This window comes from Heterodontus francisci, chromosome 3 (assembly GCF_036365525.1).
Source record: "Heterodontus francisci isolate sHetFra1 chromosome 3, sHetFra1.hap1, whole genome shotgun sequence".
Taxonomy (NCBI): domain Eukaryota; kingdom Metazoa; phylum Chordata; class Chondrichthyes; order Heterodontiformes; family Heterodontidae; genus Heterodontus; species Heterodontus francisci.
In genome coordinates, this window is record NC_090373.1 from 148783097 (window position 1) to 148802271 (window position 19175).

The window sequence follows — 19175 nt, forward strand, 5'->3', positions numbered from 1 at the left end:
CCCCCACTGTGGTTGACAGGGCCCTCAACCGTGTCCGGCCCATTTCCTGCACCTCTACCCTCACCCCTTCCCCTCCCCCCAGAACTGTCACATGGTTCCCCTTGTCCTCACTTTCCACCCCATCAGCCTCCACATCCAAATGATCATCCTCCACCATTTCCGTCACGTCCAGCATGATGCCACTAGCAAAGGCATCTTCCCCTTCCTCCTCCTGTCAGAATTCCGAAGGGATCATTCCCTCCGCAACACCCTGGTCCACTTCTCTATTACCCCCACCACCTCGTCCCCTTTCCACGGCATCTTCCCCTGCAATCGCAGCAGGTGTAATACCTGCCCATTTACCTCCTCTCTCCTCACTATCCAAGGCCCCAAACACTCTTTTCAGGTGAAGCATCAATTTACTTGTACTTCTTTCAATGTAGTATAGTGCATTCGCTGCTGACAATGTGGTCTCCTCTACGTTGGGGAGACCAAATGCAGACTGGGTGACCACTTTGCGGAACACCTCCGCTCAGTCCAAAAGCCTGACCCCCAGATTCCGGTTGCTGGCTATTTCAACACTCCCCCCTGCTCTCATGCTCACATCTCTGTCCTGGGTTTGCTGCAGCATTCCAGTGAACATCAACGCAAGCTCGAGGAACAGCACCTCATTTACCGATTAGGTACGCTACAGCTTGCCGGACTGAACATTGAGTTCAATAATTTCAGAGCATGACCCCCCTTTTTATTTTTAGTTTTAGTTTTTTTTTTTTTTTTCTATTTTCTTTTTTATGTCTTTATTTTATTTTAGTTTGTTTCTACTGTGCCTACCCACTGTTTTTTTCATGTTTGTGCTTGGGGCCAGGCTGCTCAGTTTTCCGTCAATTAACACCCTATCTGTACTAATGCTTTGTCTTTCACCACACCATTAACATACCATTTGCCTTTGCTCCATGACCTTCTGGTCAGTTATTTTCTGTGACCTTGTTCTATCAACACCTCTTTTGTTATCTCTTGCCCCATCCCCGCTTTACTTACTTGAAACCTTTTACATTTCTAACATCTGCCAGTTCTGATGAAGGGTCACTGAACTGAAACGTTAACTCTGCTTCTCTCTTCACAGATGCTGCCAGACCTGCTGAATATTTCCAGCATTTCTTGTTGTGTTTCAGATTTCCAGCATCTGCAGTATTTTGCTATTATTAGATAGGAAAATGTGATTGCACTAGAGAGCACAGAGGAGATTTACAAGGATGTTGCCTGGACTGGAGAATTTTAGTTATGAGGAAAGATTGGATAGGTTAGGGTTGTTTTCTTTCGAACAGATGACGCTGAATTGAAGTGCACAAAATTATGAGGCATCTAGATAGAGTGGATAGGAAAGCCCTATTCACTTTGGTTGAGGGGACCGTAACCAGGGGCATAGATTTAGGATAAGAGGTAGGAGGTTTAGGAGGGATTTGAGGGGAAAGCTTTTCACCTAGAGATTGTTGGGTTCTGGAGATCACTGCCTGAAATAGTGGGCTTGGCTGAAACCCTCATAACATTTGAAAGGAACTTGGATCTGCACTTGAAGTGACATAACCTACAAGGCTATGGCCCAGGAGCTGGAAAACAGGATTAGATTGGATGGCTCCTTGTTGGCCGGCATGGGCATGATGGGCCGAATGACCTCCTTCCATTCTATGATTTTGATCTCTATGTTCCTGCTTAACACATGAGCTACTCACTCAAAATAACCAACTTAAAGTGTGCTAAAATTCTGCACAAAGAAATTTAGCATGAATGGATAAATCCCACCCTAAAAAATTGCACACAAAATTACAAATAAAAACAGAAAATGCTGTTGAATCTGATGAACGATCATCAGCCTGAAGTGTTGGGGGCAGTTTTAACCTGGCGACGAGTGGGAAACCTACAGGATAAATTAGAACGCTGGATTTACAGCCCACCCAACATTATTCTCCATTCTTCAATGAAGAGTCAAATCAGGTGAGGTGTAAGACGAGTGTTCCAACCAATCCCATCAGTTTCCTGATGGGTAGACTAGGTTAAAATTGCCCCTGCTAACTGTTTCTCCACAGATGTTGCCTAACTTGGCTAAGAGCTTCCATCATCTTCTGCTTCAGATTTGCAATATCTGCAATATTTTGCTTTTGTCTTATAAAATTACAAGCCTGGTTTCAAAACTATTACAAATCTAGCTACTGTATTGTTCACGTTTCATGTCACTGTTTTAGAGGATTCGGACAGCATGAAACAGAAGCAAGCAAAAGCTGTAAAATTTCTGCTGATCAGCTGGATTCCACAGCTCCTTCAAGTTACAGTTCACATTGTTCGTCTGATCTTTACCAACTGTCACTGCATGGGGAAGCAAAGTGGGAAAGTATTTGAGCAATGGCCAAACTTATCCAAGAAAGGATAGGATTGACGATCTTCCCTGGGTTTCAACTTCTTAACAAAGTTGCTCCAGCAAACTAATCAGCCGCAGGTGGCATTCTTCAGTTTGTAAAAAATATACTTTTTATTCATTCCAGGGATGTGGGAGTCGCTGGCTAGGCCATCATTTATTGCCCATTCCTAGTTGCCCTTGAGAAGGTGGTGGTGAGCTGCCTTCTTGAACCACTGCAGTCCATGTGGGGTAGGTACACCTGCAGTGCTGTTCGGAAAGGAGTTCCAGGATTTTGACCCAGCGACAGTGAAGGAACAGCGATATAGTTCCAAGTCAGGATGGTGTGTAGCTTGGAGGGGAACTTGCAGGTGGCGGTGTTCCCATGCACCTGCTGCCCTTGTTCTTCTAGGTGGTAGAGGTCGTGGGTTTGGAAGATGCTGTCTAAGGAGCCTTGGAGCGTTGCTGCAGTGCATCTTGTAGATGGTACAAACTGCTGCCACTGTTCGTCGGTGGTGGAAGGAGTGAATGATAGTGCATGGGGTGCCAGTCAAGCGGGCTGCTTAGTCCTGGATGGCGTTGAGCTTCATGGGTGTTCTTGGAGCTGCACCCAGCCAGGCAAGTGGAGAGTATTCCATCACACTCCTGACTTGTGTCTTGTAGGTGGTGGACAGGCTTTGGGGAGACAGGAGGTGAATTACTCACCACAGGATTCCAAGCGTCTGACCTGCTCTTGTACCCACAGTATTTATATGGCTACTCCAGTTCAGTTTCTGGTCAATGGTAACCCTTAGGATGTTGAAAGTGAGGGATTCAGCAATCGTAATGCCATTGAATGTCAAGGGCACATGGTTAGATTCTCTCTTGTTGGTGATGGTCATTGCCTGGCACTTGTGTGGCGATAAATGTTATTTGTCACTTCTGAGGCCAAACCTGGATATTGTCCAGATCTTGCTGAATTTCTACACAGACTGCTTCACTATCTAAGGAGTCGCGAATGGTGCTGAACATTGTGCAATCATCAGCGAACATCCCCACTTCTGACCTTATGATTGAAGGAAGGTCATTGATGAAGCAGCTGAAGATGGTTGGGCCTAGGACACTACCCTGAGGAACTCCTGCAGTGATGTCCTGGGACAGAGATGATTGACCTCCAACAACCACAACCATCTTCCTTTGCGCTAGGTACGACTCCAACCAGCAGAGAGTTTTCCCCCGATGCCCATTGACTCCAGTTTTGCTAGGGCTCCTTGATGCCAAACTCGGTCAAATGCTGCCTTGATGTCAAGGGCAGTCACTCTCACCTCACCTCTTGAGTTCAGCTCTTTTGTTCATCTTTGAACCAAGGCTGTAATGAGGTCAGGAGCTGAGTGGCCCTGGCGGAATCCAACTGAGCATCACTGAGCAGGTTATTGCTAGGCAAGTGCTGCTTGAGAGCACTGTTGATGACACCTTCCATCACATTATTGATGATGGACAGTAGACTGATTGGGGGTGGGGGGGGTGGGTAATTGGCTGGGATGGACTTGTCCTGCTATTTTGCACAGGACATACCTGTGCCATTTTCCACATTGCCAGGTAGATGACAGTGTTGTGACTGTATTGGAACAGCTTGACTAGGGGTGTGTCAAGTTCTGGAGCACAGGTCTTCAGTACTATTGTCAGAATATTGTCAGGGCCCATAGCCTTTACAGTATCTAGTGCCTTCAGTTGTTTCTTGAAATTACACAGAGTGAATCAGATGAGCTGAAGTCTGGCATCTGTGATGCTGAGGACTTCAGGAGGAGGCCAAGATGGATCATCAACTTGGCACTTCTGACTGAAGATTGTTGCAAATGCTTCAGCCTTATCTCTTGCATTGATGTGCTGGGCTCCCCCATCTTTGAGGATGGGGATATTTGTGGAGCCACCTCCTCCATTCACAACTGGATGTGGCAGGACTGCAGAGCTTAGATCTGATTTGTTGGTTATGGGATCGCTTAGCTTTGCCTATCGCATGCTGCTTACATTGTTTGGCATGCAAGTAGTCCTGGGTTGTAGCTTCACCAGGTTGACACTTCATTTTGAGGTATGCCTGGTGCTGCTCCTGGCATGCACTCCTGCACTCTTCATTGAACCAGGGTTGGTCCCGCAGCTTGATGGTAATGGTAGAGTGGTGGATTTGCCAGCCATGAGGTTACAGATTGTGGTTGAGTACAATTCTGCTGCTGCTGATGGCCCACAGCGCCTCATGTTTGCCCAGTTTTGTGTTGCTAGATCTGTTCGAAATCTATCCCATTTAGCATGGTGGTAGTGCCACACAACACGATGGAGGGTATCCTCAATGTGAAGGCAGGACATTGTCTCCACAAGGACTGTGCAGTGGTCACTCCTATCAATACTGTCATGGACAGATGCAACTGCGGCAGGCAGATTGGTGAGAACGTGGTCAAGTATATTTTTCCCTTTTGTTGTTTCCCTCACCACCTGCTGCAGACCCAGTCTAGCAGTTATGTCCTTTAGGACTTGGCCAGCTCAGTCAATAGTGGTGCTACCGAGCCACTCTTGGTGATGGACATTGAATTCCTCCACGCAGAGTACATTCTGTGACCTTGCCACTCTCAGTGCTTCCTCCACCTGATAATGTTCAAACTTGTTCTCAAATTTCCAGTTGTAATTTATAGCAATGGATCATACGCTGGAGATTTAAAGAACGATAAAGGTGATCATCTGAATGCTGTAAAGTAAAAATGAGACTTTGGAGTTCATTTGCTGTTCCTGATCACTCAACTGTTTTACCCCCTACAAAGAAGCAAAAATGACTCATGGATTTTATTTGTAAAAGCATGGTGACTGCAAACTTGTTATGCCTTAAAGGAAAAGTGCCCTCTGCAGTCTTTCAGAAACCTAATCTGACACAGTGAAACTTGTTACATTTACCAGTTTCACCCCATTTTTGAACTAGTTAGATGCAGGCTGGGAGTAGACATTTTCCTGCAGAACTCCTCTCATGATATTTAAGAAGATCAGAAGAAAAAGGAGCAGGAGTAGGTCATGCTGTCCCTCCAGCTTGTTATGCCATTCAATAAGTTCCTGACTGAACTATTACATCACTCCACTTTCCCGCCTATCCCTATATCCCTTGATTCCCTTAGTGGACAAAAATCTATTGATGTCAGTCTTGAGTATGCTCATTGACTGAGTATCCACAGCCCTCTGGAGTAAAGAATTCCAAAGATCCACAAGCCTCTGAGTGAAGTAATTTCTCCTCATCTCAGTGCTAAACGACTAACCCCTTATTCTGAGACTGTGACCCTCTAATGCTAGACTCTTCAACCAGGGGAAACAGCCTCTCTGCATTTATCCTGTCAAGCCCTCTAAGAATTTTACACATTTCAATGAGATCACCATTCATTTTCTTAAATGCCAAAGAAGATAGATCCACTCTGTTCATTTTTAGTTCTGCTTCAGTGGTTAGACCGGTCATTTGGATTGAGACTCATTTTAAAATGTAAAATATCTTGAAATAGGCCACACTTAAAAAATAAACACAGCTCCGTGGGCAAGAAGAGCCACCCATTCACAATCAATGGACAGAAATCTCACTACGATAATCTTTTGACTTTGCATTCCCAGCAGGGAGCCTCATCTGCCAGTAATATATATTGAAAATTCAGGCACATGTGATACATGATTTTCAAGCCACTGTCCCCCGCACCCGCTCCAAATTTCCAATGTTCATTGCCGCCAGGTGAAACACCCTGCCAGAAGCACAAAGTCAAATATGATCTCACATTACAGGAAGACAAAAACAAAGGGGGAAAATTAGTTCATGTACACGGCTTCACGTGGAGCTACACAGACATATGTTGATTCCCCTGGGAGCAGGCAGCACCGAGGGCCGCTACTTGCATAGCTCATGCAGTGTTCCTCACTGGAGACTGCTTATATGCTGAGCAGGTAGTGGCCCAGGGTGCTGTCTGACCTTGGGGAATCAACCTAAGTCTGCGCAGCAGCACTTGAAGCAGTGCTACATGAACACATTTTTCTGCCAAAATATCTGCCCCAGGCTGCCTGCAAATTTTCTTCACTTCTTCGTCTTTGGCCTCCTTGTCTCGAGAGACAATGGGTATGCGCCTGGAGGTGGTCAGTGGTTTGTGAAGCAGCGCCTGGAGTAGCTATAAAGGCCAATTCTAGAGTGACACACTCTTCCACAGGTGCTTCAGATAAAGTTGGTTGTCGGGGCTGTTATACAGTTGGCTCTCCCCTTGCGCTTCTGTCTTTTTTCCTGCCAACTGCTAAGTCTCTTTGACTTGCCACTCTTTAGCCCCGCCTTTATGGCTGCCCGCCAGCTCTGGCGATCACTGGCAACTGACTCCCACGACTTGTGATCAATGTCACAGAACTTCATATCACGTTTGCAGACGTCTTTAAAGCAGAGACATGGATAGCCGGTGGGTCTGATACCAGTGACGAGCTCGCTGTACAATGTGTCTTTGGGGATCCTACCATCTTCCATGTGGCTCACATGGCCAAGCCATCTCAAGTGCCGCTGGCTCAGTAGGGTGTATAAGCTGGGGATGTTGGCCGCCTCGAGGACTTCTGTGTTGGAGATACGGTCCTGCCACCTGATGCCAAGGATTCTCCGGAGGCAGCGAAGATGGAATGAATTGAGACGTCGCTCTTGGCTGACGTACGTTGTCCAGGCCTCGCTGCCATAGAGCAAGGTACTGAGGACACAGGCTTGATACACTAAGACTTTTGTGTTCCGTGTCAGTGCGCCATTTTCCCACACTCTCTTGGCTAGTCTGGACATAGCAGTGGAAGCCTTTCCCATGCGCTTGTTGATTTCTGCATCGAGAGACAGGTTACTGGTGATAGTTGAGCTTAGGTAGGTGAACTATTGAACCACTTCCAGAGCGTGGTTGCCGATATTGATGGATGGAGCATTTCTGACGTCCTGTCCCAAGATGTTCGTTTTCTTGAGGCTGATGGTTAGTCCAAATTTGTTGCCGGCAGCCGCAATCCTGTTGATGAGTCTCTGCAGACCCTCTTCAGTGTGAGATGTTAATGCAGCATTGTCAGCAAAGATGAGTTCCCTGATGAGGACTTTCCGTACTTTGGACTTCGCTCTTAGACGGGCAAGGTTGAACAACTTTCCGCCTGATCTTGTGTGGAGGAAAATTCCTTCTTCTGAAGACTTGAACGCATGTGAGAGCAGCAGGGAGAAGAAGATCCCAAACAGTGTAGGTGCGAGAACACAGCCCTGTTTCACGCCACTCAGGATAGGAAAGGGGTCTGATGAGGCACTGCTATGCTGAATTGTCCCTTTCATATTGTCATGGAATGAGGTGATGATACTTAGTAGCTTTGGTGGACATCCGATCTTTTCTAGTAGTCTGCAGCGACCACGTCTGCTGACGAGGTCAAAGGCTTTGGTGAGATCAATGAAAGCAACGTAGAGGGGCATCTGTTGTTCGCGGCATTTCTCCTGTAGCTGGCAAAGGGAGAACAGCATGTCAATGGTGGATCTCTTTGCTCGAAAGCCACGCTGTGTCTCAGGGTAGACACGCTCGGCCAGCTTCTGGAGCCTGTTTAAAGCGACTCGAGCGAAGACTTTCCCCACTATGCTGAGCAGGGAGATTCCACGGTAGTTGTTGCAGTCACCGCGGTCACCCTTGTTCTTATTGAGGGTGATGATATTGCCACACGCATGTCCTTTGGTACTGCTCCCTCATCCCAGCACAGGCAAAGCAGTTTGTAGAGTGCTGAAAGTATAGCAGGCTTGGCACTCTTGAATATTTCAGGGGTAATGCTGTCCTTCCCAGGGGCTTTTCTGCTGTCTAGAGAATCAATGGCATCACTGAGTTCCGATTTTGTTGGCTGTACATCCAGCTCATCCATGACTGGATATTTCTGCCAAAATATCTGCCCCAGGCTGCCCCAGTGAACATCAATGCAAGCTCGAGGAACAGCACCTCATTTTCCGATTAGGCACTCTACAGCCTTCCGGACTGAACATTGAGTTCATTAATTTCAGAGCATGACTGGCCCTTTTTTATTATTTTACTTTATTTTGTTTTCTCTTTTTTTTTACCATGTGCCTGCCTTAAACTGAGTTTTTCATGTTTGTGCTATTGGCTGTCATTATTCTGTCATTAACACTCTCTCTGCACTAATGCTTTGTCTTTCATCACCCCACTAGCACACTCTCTTTGCCTTTGCCTCATGATCTCCTTGTCAGTTAATCTCTCCAGCCCTCTGTCCTATCACACACCTTCCCTTTTTTTCTCTTCCCCCCCCCCCCCCCACCACACCCACTTGCTTAAAACGTTTTACATTTCTAACCTTTGCCAGTTCTGATGAAAGGTCACAGACCTGAAGCATTAACTCTGCTTCTCTCTCCACAGATACTGCCTGACCTACTGAGTATTTCCAGCACTTTCTGTTTTTATTTCATTTTTCCTAACAATCTTGCTTTTTTCCAACTCCAAATACCAGAGGCAAGAAATTACTATCGAAGATGATTGTGGATGAAAGCTGGACAGGGTAGAGAATCGTCTTCACCACTTGGACAGTAACCTGGCTCAGCAAATCACCCACCAATATTGGAATGAAAATCAGGTGGATTGTATAATGGGCGGACAATCCGTTCCACCAGATTAGCACTCCAGCGGTCAAGACACCCCAACATGTTCCCATGACACTGCTATTCTAATGGAGACATTAATCCATGCCTTAAAATAACAGGCAGAAAAATGTTTTGTTTTCATTCATTATCATTAACATTAATTTCTCTTCTTATAGATCTGTCAGTCAGTCAGTTTGCCCTTCACAAACATTTCTCCGTCATTTCTGTGGCTTTCCCACTGATGTTCTGGTGGACCAGAAAGAAAAGACAACCCGTGCAGAAATTCAATCCCGTTGACTATCAAATTAAGTCTTGAGATGCAAGCATAAGAACACTTAACACTCTTTAATATTTTACAAATAGAGCCTCAGCTTATAATAATATTGGACCTTACAGTTACTCCCTGGGACACTGGTGTTCAAGTGTTTAACATATTCATATGAAATTTCTTCTTTCTCTATTTTAGCTGAGGCAATTCCCATTTAATATGAAGAAACTTTGTTAATTTTTTTCCCATCCTCTTTCTAGATCTCCTGTGATATCACAATTGAGATCGCTGTTTGTAAACCTACTCCCGCACCTCTAGTAAATCCATGCTGAAGGTTAAGCCAACGGGGTTAGATGAAGTTGATTGGGAGGAGGCCTGTATGCTGCATGACCACTGACATAGTTTGCATTCTCAGTGGGGAGCCTTGCTCAACAGGAGGGCAGAGCACAGAACTAGATGTGAAAATCAATGTGTCGATTACACAGCTCTCACATTTTTCAACAAAGTTAATAACACAAAAAATCATGAGGGACACAAATCAGGTACACTGACATCCAAGCTCAGTTCTGTGACTCGGCCTCGTTTTCGGCATGGTTTCCCACTGAGAATGCAGACCCATAAATTTTACCCTTTGTGTCTAACGTAGGACAACTTGTCACAACCTTCAGATTGTGGCTCTGTGAGTTCTATAGACTTCTGTATGCTCTGTCCCGAATTGAATATCTGTGAACTTTCAAAAATTCCCCAATATGACAACACTGCCTCTTTTAATAAAGGTGTCAAAGCTACATTTTATAATTGATGAGGATCATAGTGATGGATTGGTAGAGGCCATATTGAGCAATATTTCCCTAAATCTAGTAAATCATTAATGTTGCCTAGTATCTGTTAACAGTCTCAGAATGTTTCCTAATCTGTAGGAAAAGTTGAATGCACATATTAATGAATCAATACATACACTATTATATATGTATACATTATTCAATACCTATCTGCTGTATGAACTTTAAGTGACAGACTCATTCCCAGTATTCTCAGAGAATAACAGTTTGCTAGAATAGCACTTCTGCTTTAAAATACTATTCCCTTAGCTCCAACTGAAATTCCATTTTGATTAATGACGAGCTTATAATTTGATATGATGAGCTGCTTTATCAGTCTGTGTGAGTGTGTGTAAACATGTAACGTTATACTGTGTGTGGAGATTGGAAAGATCCTTTGGAGCTCTGAGGGCTTTACAGTACCTTTTTAAAGTCATTAGTGCCAGCTGTAAACCAAAGGCACAAAAGGAAAAACTAATGTGATATAACTTCTGGCAAATGGCATGAAAAAGAAACAAACTCTTGTAAGTGTGAGAGAGAAACACTTTACTGTTTCTATACTTGTAAATTAATAAACTGCTTGTGAAGCTGTTCTGTAAACTGAGTCATCATCAGATAGTCTATGAAGTATAATACAGCTAATGAAAACTAGCGAATACTTTCCTGTGCACTTTTAATTGAAGAGGCTGGCTTTGATTATGGATTACACAAAATATTTTTTAGCAAATTTTCTGAGGGTAATTATATTTCATAAATAATATCTGCTTTGTAATGAGCTCTGTGGTAAACAAATATAGAAAGACAAAGGTCTAAATTTCCTATTATTTTTCCATGCTCTCTCCTTAGCTTTCCCCTCTCCCCTTCCTCGCCAACCCCTCAAAATGTGTGTTTTGCAATTTTGGACAAGTACCACAACAGATATCCAGTAATGAGCCTTTGGTTTAGGAGTAGCTTTCCTGTTTCTGAGTCAAAAGATCCAGGGTTAAACCACACTCCAGACAGTGCTGATGAGCAGAAACCAGAGCTCTGGCTCTGAATTCTGAGTTGATATCAGGTGGAAATCTCAGATCCAGTGTGTGTGGGTGGTCCCATCCAATCTGACCTCGTATAGGCTGTGGGAGCCCATAATACCCTTTTGCCATAAGGGACTAGCCACCCTATTGGCTGGTATTACAAATATGGTCACAGCCCTGTAAGGAGAATTCACATTGCGGCCTGTCTGATGTTTAATCAGTCTATGAATTTTCCCATTATTTCATACTATTCTCCGTGGGAAGAGTGTGACCATATGAAAACAACAACAACTGGATATCCAATTTAAAGTAATCTTCATACTGACGGTGCTCATATAAGATGATGATGGGGGTGATGGGAGCTGGAGGAGCAGTGGGTTTGTACATGAGGTGGGACCATCGGAAGATGATACTGGCAGAGAGAATGCCTGTTCTTTTTTCTACCAGCGTTCTGGAGCTTGGTCAGTTTGTCAGCTTTTCAATTTGTCTATCCTCAACTCCTTCAGTTATTCACACCCTTACTATGTCTTTTTTCTCTCTCATTATGTCTCCTATCGTCTCATAGCCTTCCTGTTTTCCACCGAAGCACATCACAGGTCATTCTATATTTGTGTGTTTCCACTTTCCGCTTATTCTGCTCCTTTTTAAAAACAGTTTATTTGTAAAATCCTTTAGTTTTGATGAAGGGACCATACCTGAAATGTTAACTAATCCCTTTGCTCCACAGATGCTGCCCGAGCTGTTGACATTTTCTGTTTTTGTTTCAGATTTCTGATTTCTGCATTTATTTAATAGTAGAATGAATTTCTTCTGCCTTATCTCTAGGGATTCATTTGAACTGTAGATATTGTCAGTAAAGTCTGCTGCTTTATTCTATTCTAGCCACTGGCATTGGTTGTGTCTTTGGTGTTTGATAAAGAATATTTTGCTGACCATTCTTTACATTGGAAGTAACAATTATGTCACAGCTAATTCTGCAGTTTTGAAATGGACAATGCTTCACACAGTCCGCATGGTCTTTTCTTCACAGTGGAGTCAGTATGTTTGCAATGCTCACTGGCACATTACCATTTACCGTGGAACCATTTAACATCAAGCAGCTGCATCAGAAGATGGTAAACGGAGAAATTAGTTCCATTCCACCAGAAATCTCCTCAGGTATCAGACATGTTGATGGTACTTGGATGTGTGTGTGTGTGTGTGTGTGTGTGTGTGTGTGTGTGTGTGTGTGTGTGTGTGTGTGTGTGTGTGTGTGTGTGTGTGTGTGTGTGTGTGTGTGTGTGTGTGTGTAATCCATTTTTTTGTTTTTTTCAATGCCATCTTCCTCCTGTATGCTGCTGGTGCTTATTGAGCATCATCTCTGAAGGGCTTGGATCATTTTGTCAATAAGAAACTTTCCTAACGACATTTTATGCTGTGATCATTTTCTTTGTCGCCTTATCTCATTGATTGATCACTGCCATGTGGTAGTTAAATGCTCTGCAATCTGTTTGCTCAATCAGTTTAAGCTGAGTCTGAGTAATGCAAAATGCTTGGTCATCCTGTCAAGAGAGAACATAAAATGCACCATGATTATGGAGAAGAGCATCCAAAATGTTTTCTCCACCTGAGTCACCTAGCCTACTCTCACTCTCCTGCTCACTCCCTGCACCCTTTAATATGAAACAGTAGGCATTTTAACATCTCATCTGAAAGAGGACACCTCCAACACTGAAATGCCAGCCCAGGTTATGTGTTCAATTACAGAATTAAGCTTGAACCTATCGCCTTCTGAGTCAGAAGCCAGGATACTATTTAAATATTATGCAATCTGACTCTTAAATACAAATTTACTGCAGATTTAAACAGTTCTGGTGGGGGGCACAGCACAAATACATGAACCAAATACTGCAAATTCTGGAAATCTGAAATAAAGACAGAAAACGCTGGAAATACTCAGCAAGTTTGGTAACATCTGTGGAGAGAGAAACCGAGTTAACGTTTCAGGTTGATGATCATTCATCTGAACAAATGACTGATTCTAAACAGTTTCAGTTATGCTCTAAGGGAGAGCAGGTGGGTTACATGGCTTTTGCCTTTTTGAGCTAATGCTATAAGCAGAGTGATTTTACCAACAAAACTACAAATAAACAAGTTTCCTTTCCAATGTGGGCCTGGAGTATAAATGCAATCCAATGGTAGATACAAACAAGTGGAATTCTGACCGTTCTATGCTGACTTAGCTGAGACCTGGCTAAACCCCTCACACTTTACCATACACATGAGATACATAGTTTCCACCAACTTGTCTTGTCAATCACCCTGTGAATGTAGCTCATACAACTATGCTTTCCTCTCAGGAGCTGTACACTTCATGCTTTCCTTGCTCGAGCCTGACCCAACCAAACGGCCCACTGTGAGAGAAGCAATGGAAAAGAAATGGTTAAATGAAGGGTTTATTCGAAGACCACTGCATTCAGTTGTTTACAAGAACAGGTATTTTACTAACAGTGAGCTGTGGATTTTTTTCAGACATGAAACACTGCAATCATTCTTGCAAAAGAAACATTCCAATATGCATTCAAAATCAATTTGGAAAAAGTCATTTTGCTGCAAAATGGATTTTGTTCCCAAACCCAATCTATCATTCCACTAAGCATGGAATATGCATTGAGATACAGTGGGATATCAAAAGCTAGATAAATGAATCAACAAACTTGCCCAATTTCCTCACAAGCCTTTTCCTACACTTTAATGTAAGTTCTATGTATTATTTCATTTTGTGCCAGTTTCTATATTGAAGAAATGCATCATAATATAGATCAATTGTCTGACCATTTAATTTATCCAAACATGGAGTGTTTTTCGACCTGCTTAAAGACATGGGAGGGAGGAGAGGGTGACTTCCACCCAAAATGGATGAGAAGGGACAAGCTTGTGCTGTGCTGTCTAAAGATGATGACATTAGACACGTACCATTTTGAGATGCGTCCCTCATTCCCATAGGAAGGTGAGCTGGCAACCCCACTCAGACTTTTCCCCTCCAGAATACCTTTACTCTCTCTTCACTCCATTTGGCCCATCGAGCCTGCTCCACCATTCAAACAGATCATTGCTGATCATCTACCTCTACGCCATTTTTCCTCACTTATCCCCATATCCTGTGATGTCATTAGTATCCAGAAATCTATCGATTTCTGCCTTGAACATGCTCAATGATTGAGCTTCCACAGCCCTCTGGGGTGGGGAATAAAAACAGAAAATGTTGGAAATACTCATGGGGGTCAGGCAACATCTGTGGAGTGAAAAACAGAATTAACATTTCAGGTCATGATGAAAGGTCACACAGTCCTGAAACGTAAATTCTGTTTCTCTTTCCACAGATGCACCCTGACCTGCTGAGTATTTCCAGAATGTTCTGTTTTGGTTTAATCTTACTTAGCCTGCAGCAGTGCAAGTATGTATATGGTTTCCTGTTTCTCCTAATGCTGTCTTTGATATATAAAAGCAACATTTTATAATATTGTGGTAATAACCTGTGTAATAATGTCTTTATTTTGTAGACTTCATTCTGATGAACTGAACTCAGTGGTTTTAAACTTTATGACTGAGAAAACGGGTTTTGGGCTTACAGAGATTATTAACACATTGACCAATAACAGGCCATCCCCCAGCATGGCAACTTACTATTTGTTACTGAAAAAATTGGCACGATACCAAAAAGGAATAAAAAACAAGAAGGTACAAAATATTGGTTCATCTATATTTTGGAATTCTTTCCAAAATGTTGATCTGTTCTCTTTTATTGAAAAACAGTGTTTGTTTATTCCAATCTGCTTGTAGTTTATCATCCATATTTTTTCATTCTTTGCTTTATTGCATACAAAATTGAGTCAAGAGAATGGAATTTATCATCTAAAACTCTATGGATTGATCAAGCAGAGAACAACGCCCCTAACAAAAGATCAACTCAACAGGTACATTGATACTAGCCACCTCTTAATTTTACAGGAGTTTTGTGCTTATTGTGGAAGAGGAATGCCAAGGAATGAATATTGTCCCCCTACAGGCACTCAGTGTCAGCACCAAACAGGCATAGCTCGATTTTTAACTCTGGGCTAGTTTTGGGACAGGTGAGTAGCAGTGTGAATTAGAAACTCAACCAATGCTCCAGAAATGAGTCCTATGGTATGTTATCTCCAGTGCCTCATTTAAATCTCACCACCCACTCAGGCTAGGATGTTGGTGGGAAGTGACAGAAAATTACACGACCTGGAGGCTGCCCGCTGAGACCGGGTAGGGGGCAGGACTGGCTGCCAGGACTGTCTCACAAGGTCCTTGAGAACAGAAATGGGAACAGGCATTTCTATTGGCCCCACACGGAAAATTTAAAATAAAAGGTAAAAAAAAAGAAATACTTTTTGAGCCTCTTCTGGTTCCAATTCTTTTATCACTGGGTTGATCTGGTGGAGTACTCACTGCAGCCTCCCGCTCAGACCGCCTAGTTAAAACTGCAGTCACATCCCAATGACATCATTGGGACCCAAAATGCCTATGTAAAAAAGTAGCTGCCAGCTCTGGGAAGGTGTCCTTGTCTCCTGCTCAATTGAGCAGGTTAAAATCTGGAACCATCAACTCCTAGCGTCTCCAGGACATGGCGACTTTAACTGTCCACCTACCCAGCAGAACCAGGTGGTAAGGGTTAAAATTATGCTCATAAAGAAAAACTATGACTCTTCCTTAACCTTGCCCTATGAAAAGCAGCATTGATCTTCCAATTCCCAAAACAACTCTCATTGTGTCCTTTCAGAATAAGCCAGCCAACTAATGCTGTATTAAATGCATTTTTGTTTTATGGATGTATGCCCACTGAGCAATCGGATTATGTTGCTTGAACTCATTCCATTTTGGTTCCTTTACAGTCACAACTTGAGTCAAGAATCTTAATGTTATTGCCTATAAAGTCACATGCTGTGAACATTGGCAATGCCATTTGTTGACTCATTCAGGCTATATCTTTTTTTTTCTTTTTGGGCCTCCTTATCTCGAGAGACAATGGATACGCGCCTGGAGGTGGTCAGTGGTTTGTGAAGCAGCGCCTGGAGTGGCTATAAAGGCCAATTCTGGAGTGACAGGCTCTTCCACAGGTGCTGCAGAGAAATTTGTTTGTTGGGGCTGTTGCACAGTTGGCTCTCCCCTTGCGCCTCTGTCTTTTTTCCTGCCAACTACTAAGTCTCTTCGACTCGCCACAATTTAGCCCTGTCTTTATGGCTGCCCGCCAGCTCTGGCGAATGCTGGCAACTGACTCCCACGACTTGTGATCAATGTCACACGATTTCATGTCGCGTTTGCAGACGTCTTTATAACGGAGACATGGACGGCCGGTGGGTCTGATACCAGTGGCGAGCTCGCTGTACAATGTGTCTTTGGGGATCCTGCCATCTTCCATGCGGCTCACATGGCCAAGCCATCTCAAGCGCCGCTGACTCAGTAGTGTGTATAAGCTGGGGATGTTGGCCGCTTCAAGGACTTCTGTGTTGGAGATATAGTCCTGCCACCTGATGCCAAGTATTCTCCGAAGGCAGCGAAGATGGAATGAATTGAGACGTCGCTCTTGGCTGGCATACGTTGTCCAGGCCTCGCTGCCGTAGAGCAAGGTACTGAGGACACAGGCCTGATACACTCGGACTTTTGTGTTCCGTGTCAGTGCGCCATTTTCCCACACTCTCTTGGCCAGTCTGAACATAGGCTATAATATCCAGTAAAACCTAACTAAATGGCTAAAAGGTAAATGTATCAGTTAAGGTATCCAAATAATATAATAATTATGACCCTAACAGTCCTAACAATTTTGATGTGCACTTATTCTTTTTCTACTTCTTGTCTGAGATTCCTTAGATTGAAACTTTACATCCTTTTCGCTTTTTTGGGGTTTCCATACCTCTTCTACTCACCTGCCTTAACTTCAGTGGGAAAACCTCTGTGGAAATTCCACCCCCCCCCCCACCCCCCTGCCCTCAGGTATAATTAATAACTTCCCTATAAATGAAAGTCCTAGATAGGCTAAATGGGCCCAAAATAAATGAATCCTCAGTGATAGATGAAACATGATGGATGGCATGAAAGAATACAAAGACTGCTGATATAGACTAGGGAGGAGAGTTGTGAGACATTGACAATCATTATGAGGGACTGAGGAGACATCTATCAATTGGTAACAGGTTAATTTGGAGTCCATAAAAGAATGACAAAGCAGAAACTTCAGACCCTTTGGCTTCCATTTCATGTAAAGTAATATTTAGTAGTAAACTTGAGGATTATCTGTACTGCAATAACCTAGTTAACAGTAGTCACCATGGATTCAGAAGGGTGAGATCTGAGCAATGTCCTTGACTTCTTTATGCTGGTGACAACCCAAGTGGACTGTGGAAGCTTTATAATGCAGAGTACCTTGACTGTCAAAAGGCTTTTGATGAAGTTCCATAGGAAGGGCTTTACTCAAAGCTGTAGTGGTTCAGGGTAAATTAAGAATTGAATTAGAAAATGGCTGAAAGGTAAAATATAGACTGGATGTTTAATGGAGTGGGGTAAAGTACTGAGTGGGGTACCTTAGAGCTCAGTACTGGGACCATTCATACTTCAAATGACATGAAATTCAGATACTCAATGCAAAGTGGTCAAATTTGCATATGAACCCAAACTAGATGGAGCAGTGGAATTGGAGGCAGAAGAGAAATAAAAGAATGAGTTGGTAAAATAAGTAAGTGGGTAGAACAATAGTAGATGCAGACAAGTGAAAAGAGCTTCATACAGGAAAGAAAAATTGTTAACTCATACTCCATGAATGGAATTACAAATCAGCCATGATTTAACTGAATGTCAAATCAGGCTTGTGGTGTTGAGTGGTCTAATCCTGTTCCTGTGTTCTTATTGTTACGACTGAGGTGGGAGGAGTACACTATTTATTCTAGTTCCACTTGTCCACAAGTCACAACATATATTTAATGTTTTCCCACTTACCAATACGGTCAATCGTAGACTCTATTTTTATCCCAGAATAAAACACACCAACCAGGTTTCTTTAATAAACAACAAAATTTTAAGTTTATGATAAAAGAAGTCTTAACCAGTGTTACAAAAGTGCCTCTCTGTTTTGTTAAATATATTTTTTGAGGATTCATTTTTGAAAGGTTGAAGAAACGTTAAACGTTGGGATTTTCAAAGGGGGGTCATGTAAAGGCCACTTGACTTTGAAAAACAGTCCCTGGAAATGTTTTTTTAAAAGGGGCACTGAGAGATCTTGTGAGGAAAACAAGCCTTTCTGGGGGGAAACCACCTGACTTCCAGCAACAACAACAACAAGCCTTTCTGGGAAACAACCTGACTTACAGCTGAATAAACAACAGAGAACTTTGGACACCTGGAGAAGTTGTTTACAAAGAAGTAACAGGTCAAGAAAGATGGAGGTCAAAAAGTTGATCTCCTGTTGTTGGTTTCACTTTTGAATTGTTTTGAGTTAGGGTTGAACTGTATAAAAAGGAAAAGAACTTCCAAGGAGAGAAGAGAACTTCCAAGTAGAGAAGAGAACTCCCAAGGAAAGAAAAGAATTCCCAAGGAAGGAGAGAAGACCACAACCCAGCTCAGCTTTCCAACACCACTCTAGAAGACCTTGAGATGTCCACTGTGACAAATCATCTTGTCTACTATCTTTGAAGAAAAGCCTGCTAAATTAATTCTCAACGCCGCCTGAAAAGAACTGTTCTAAAAGATTCCAGCGACCTGTCTACATGTTCTCGGAGGCCAGACTATACGCCAGTTTTGGAACACAACATATCTCATCTGCTGTTTCTTCAAGAATGAGCAAGTATTCAGCCCAAGTGTTTTTTGTCTGAAATAGAACTCTAAAAACAAAAATCCCTTTATTTTTCCAGTTAACAAGTGTATCTGTGAGAGACTAAGGTAAAAAGGGAACTTTTTATATTTCGATCTGTTTATGCTTTGCTTCATTATTGGTTAAGACGAGTTTTATAATAAACTGAAAATGTAGTTGTTAATTAAAGAAACCTGGTTGGTGTGTTTTATTCTGGGATAAAAATAGAGTCTACGATCGGCCATA

At 43.0% G+C, this 19175-nt stretch overlaps 1 protein-coding gene across 1 annotated transcript in view; it reads left to right on the forward strand.

Annotated features, from left to right (window-relative positions):
- Nucleotides 1-19175, forward strand: part of LOC137362472 (hormonally up-regulated neu tumor-associated kinase homolog A) — a 48854-nt gene that overhangs the window by 20378 nt on the left and 9301 nt on the right. The window contains exons 5-8 of the mRNA XM_068026851.1: nucleotides 12111-12238; nucleotides 13420-13555; nucleotides 14623-14800; nucleotides 14953-15036. Coding sequence (XP_067882952.1) covers nucleotides 12111-12238; nucleotides 13420-13555; nucleotides 14623-14800; nucleotides 14953-15036 — 526 coding nt within the window. The remainder of the gene's footprint in view (nucleotides 1-12110; nucleotides 12239-13419; nucleotides 13556-14622; nucleotides 14801-14952; nucleotides 15037-19175) is intronic.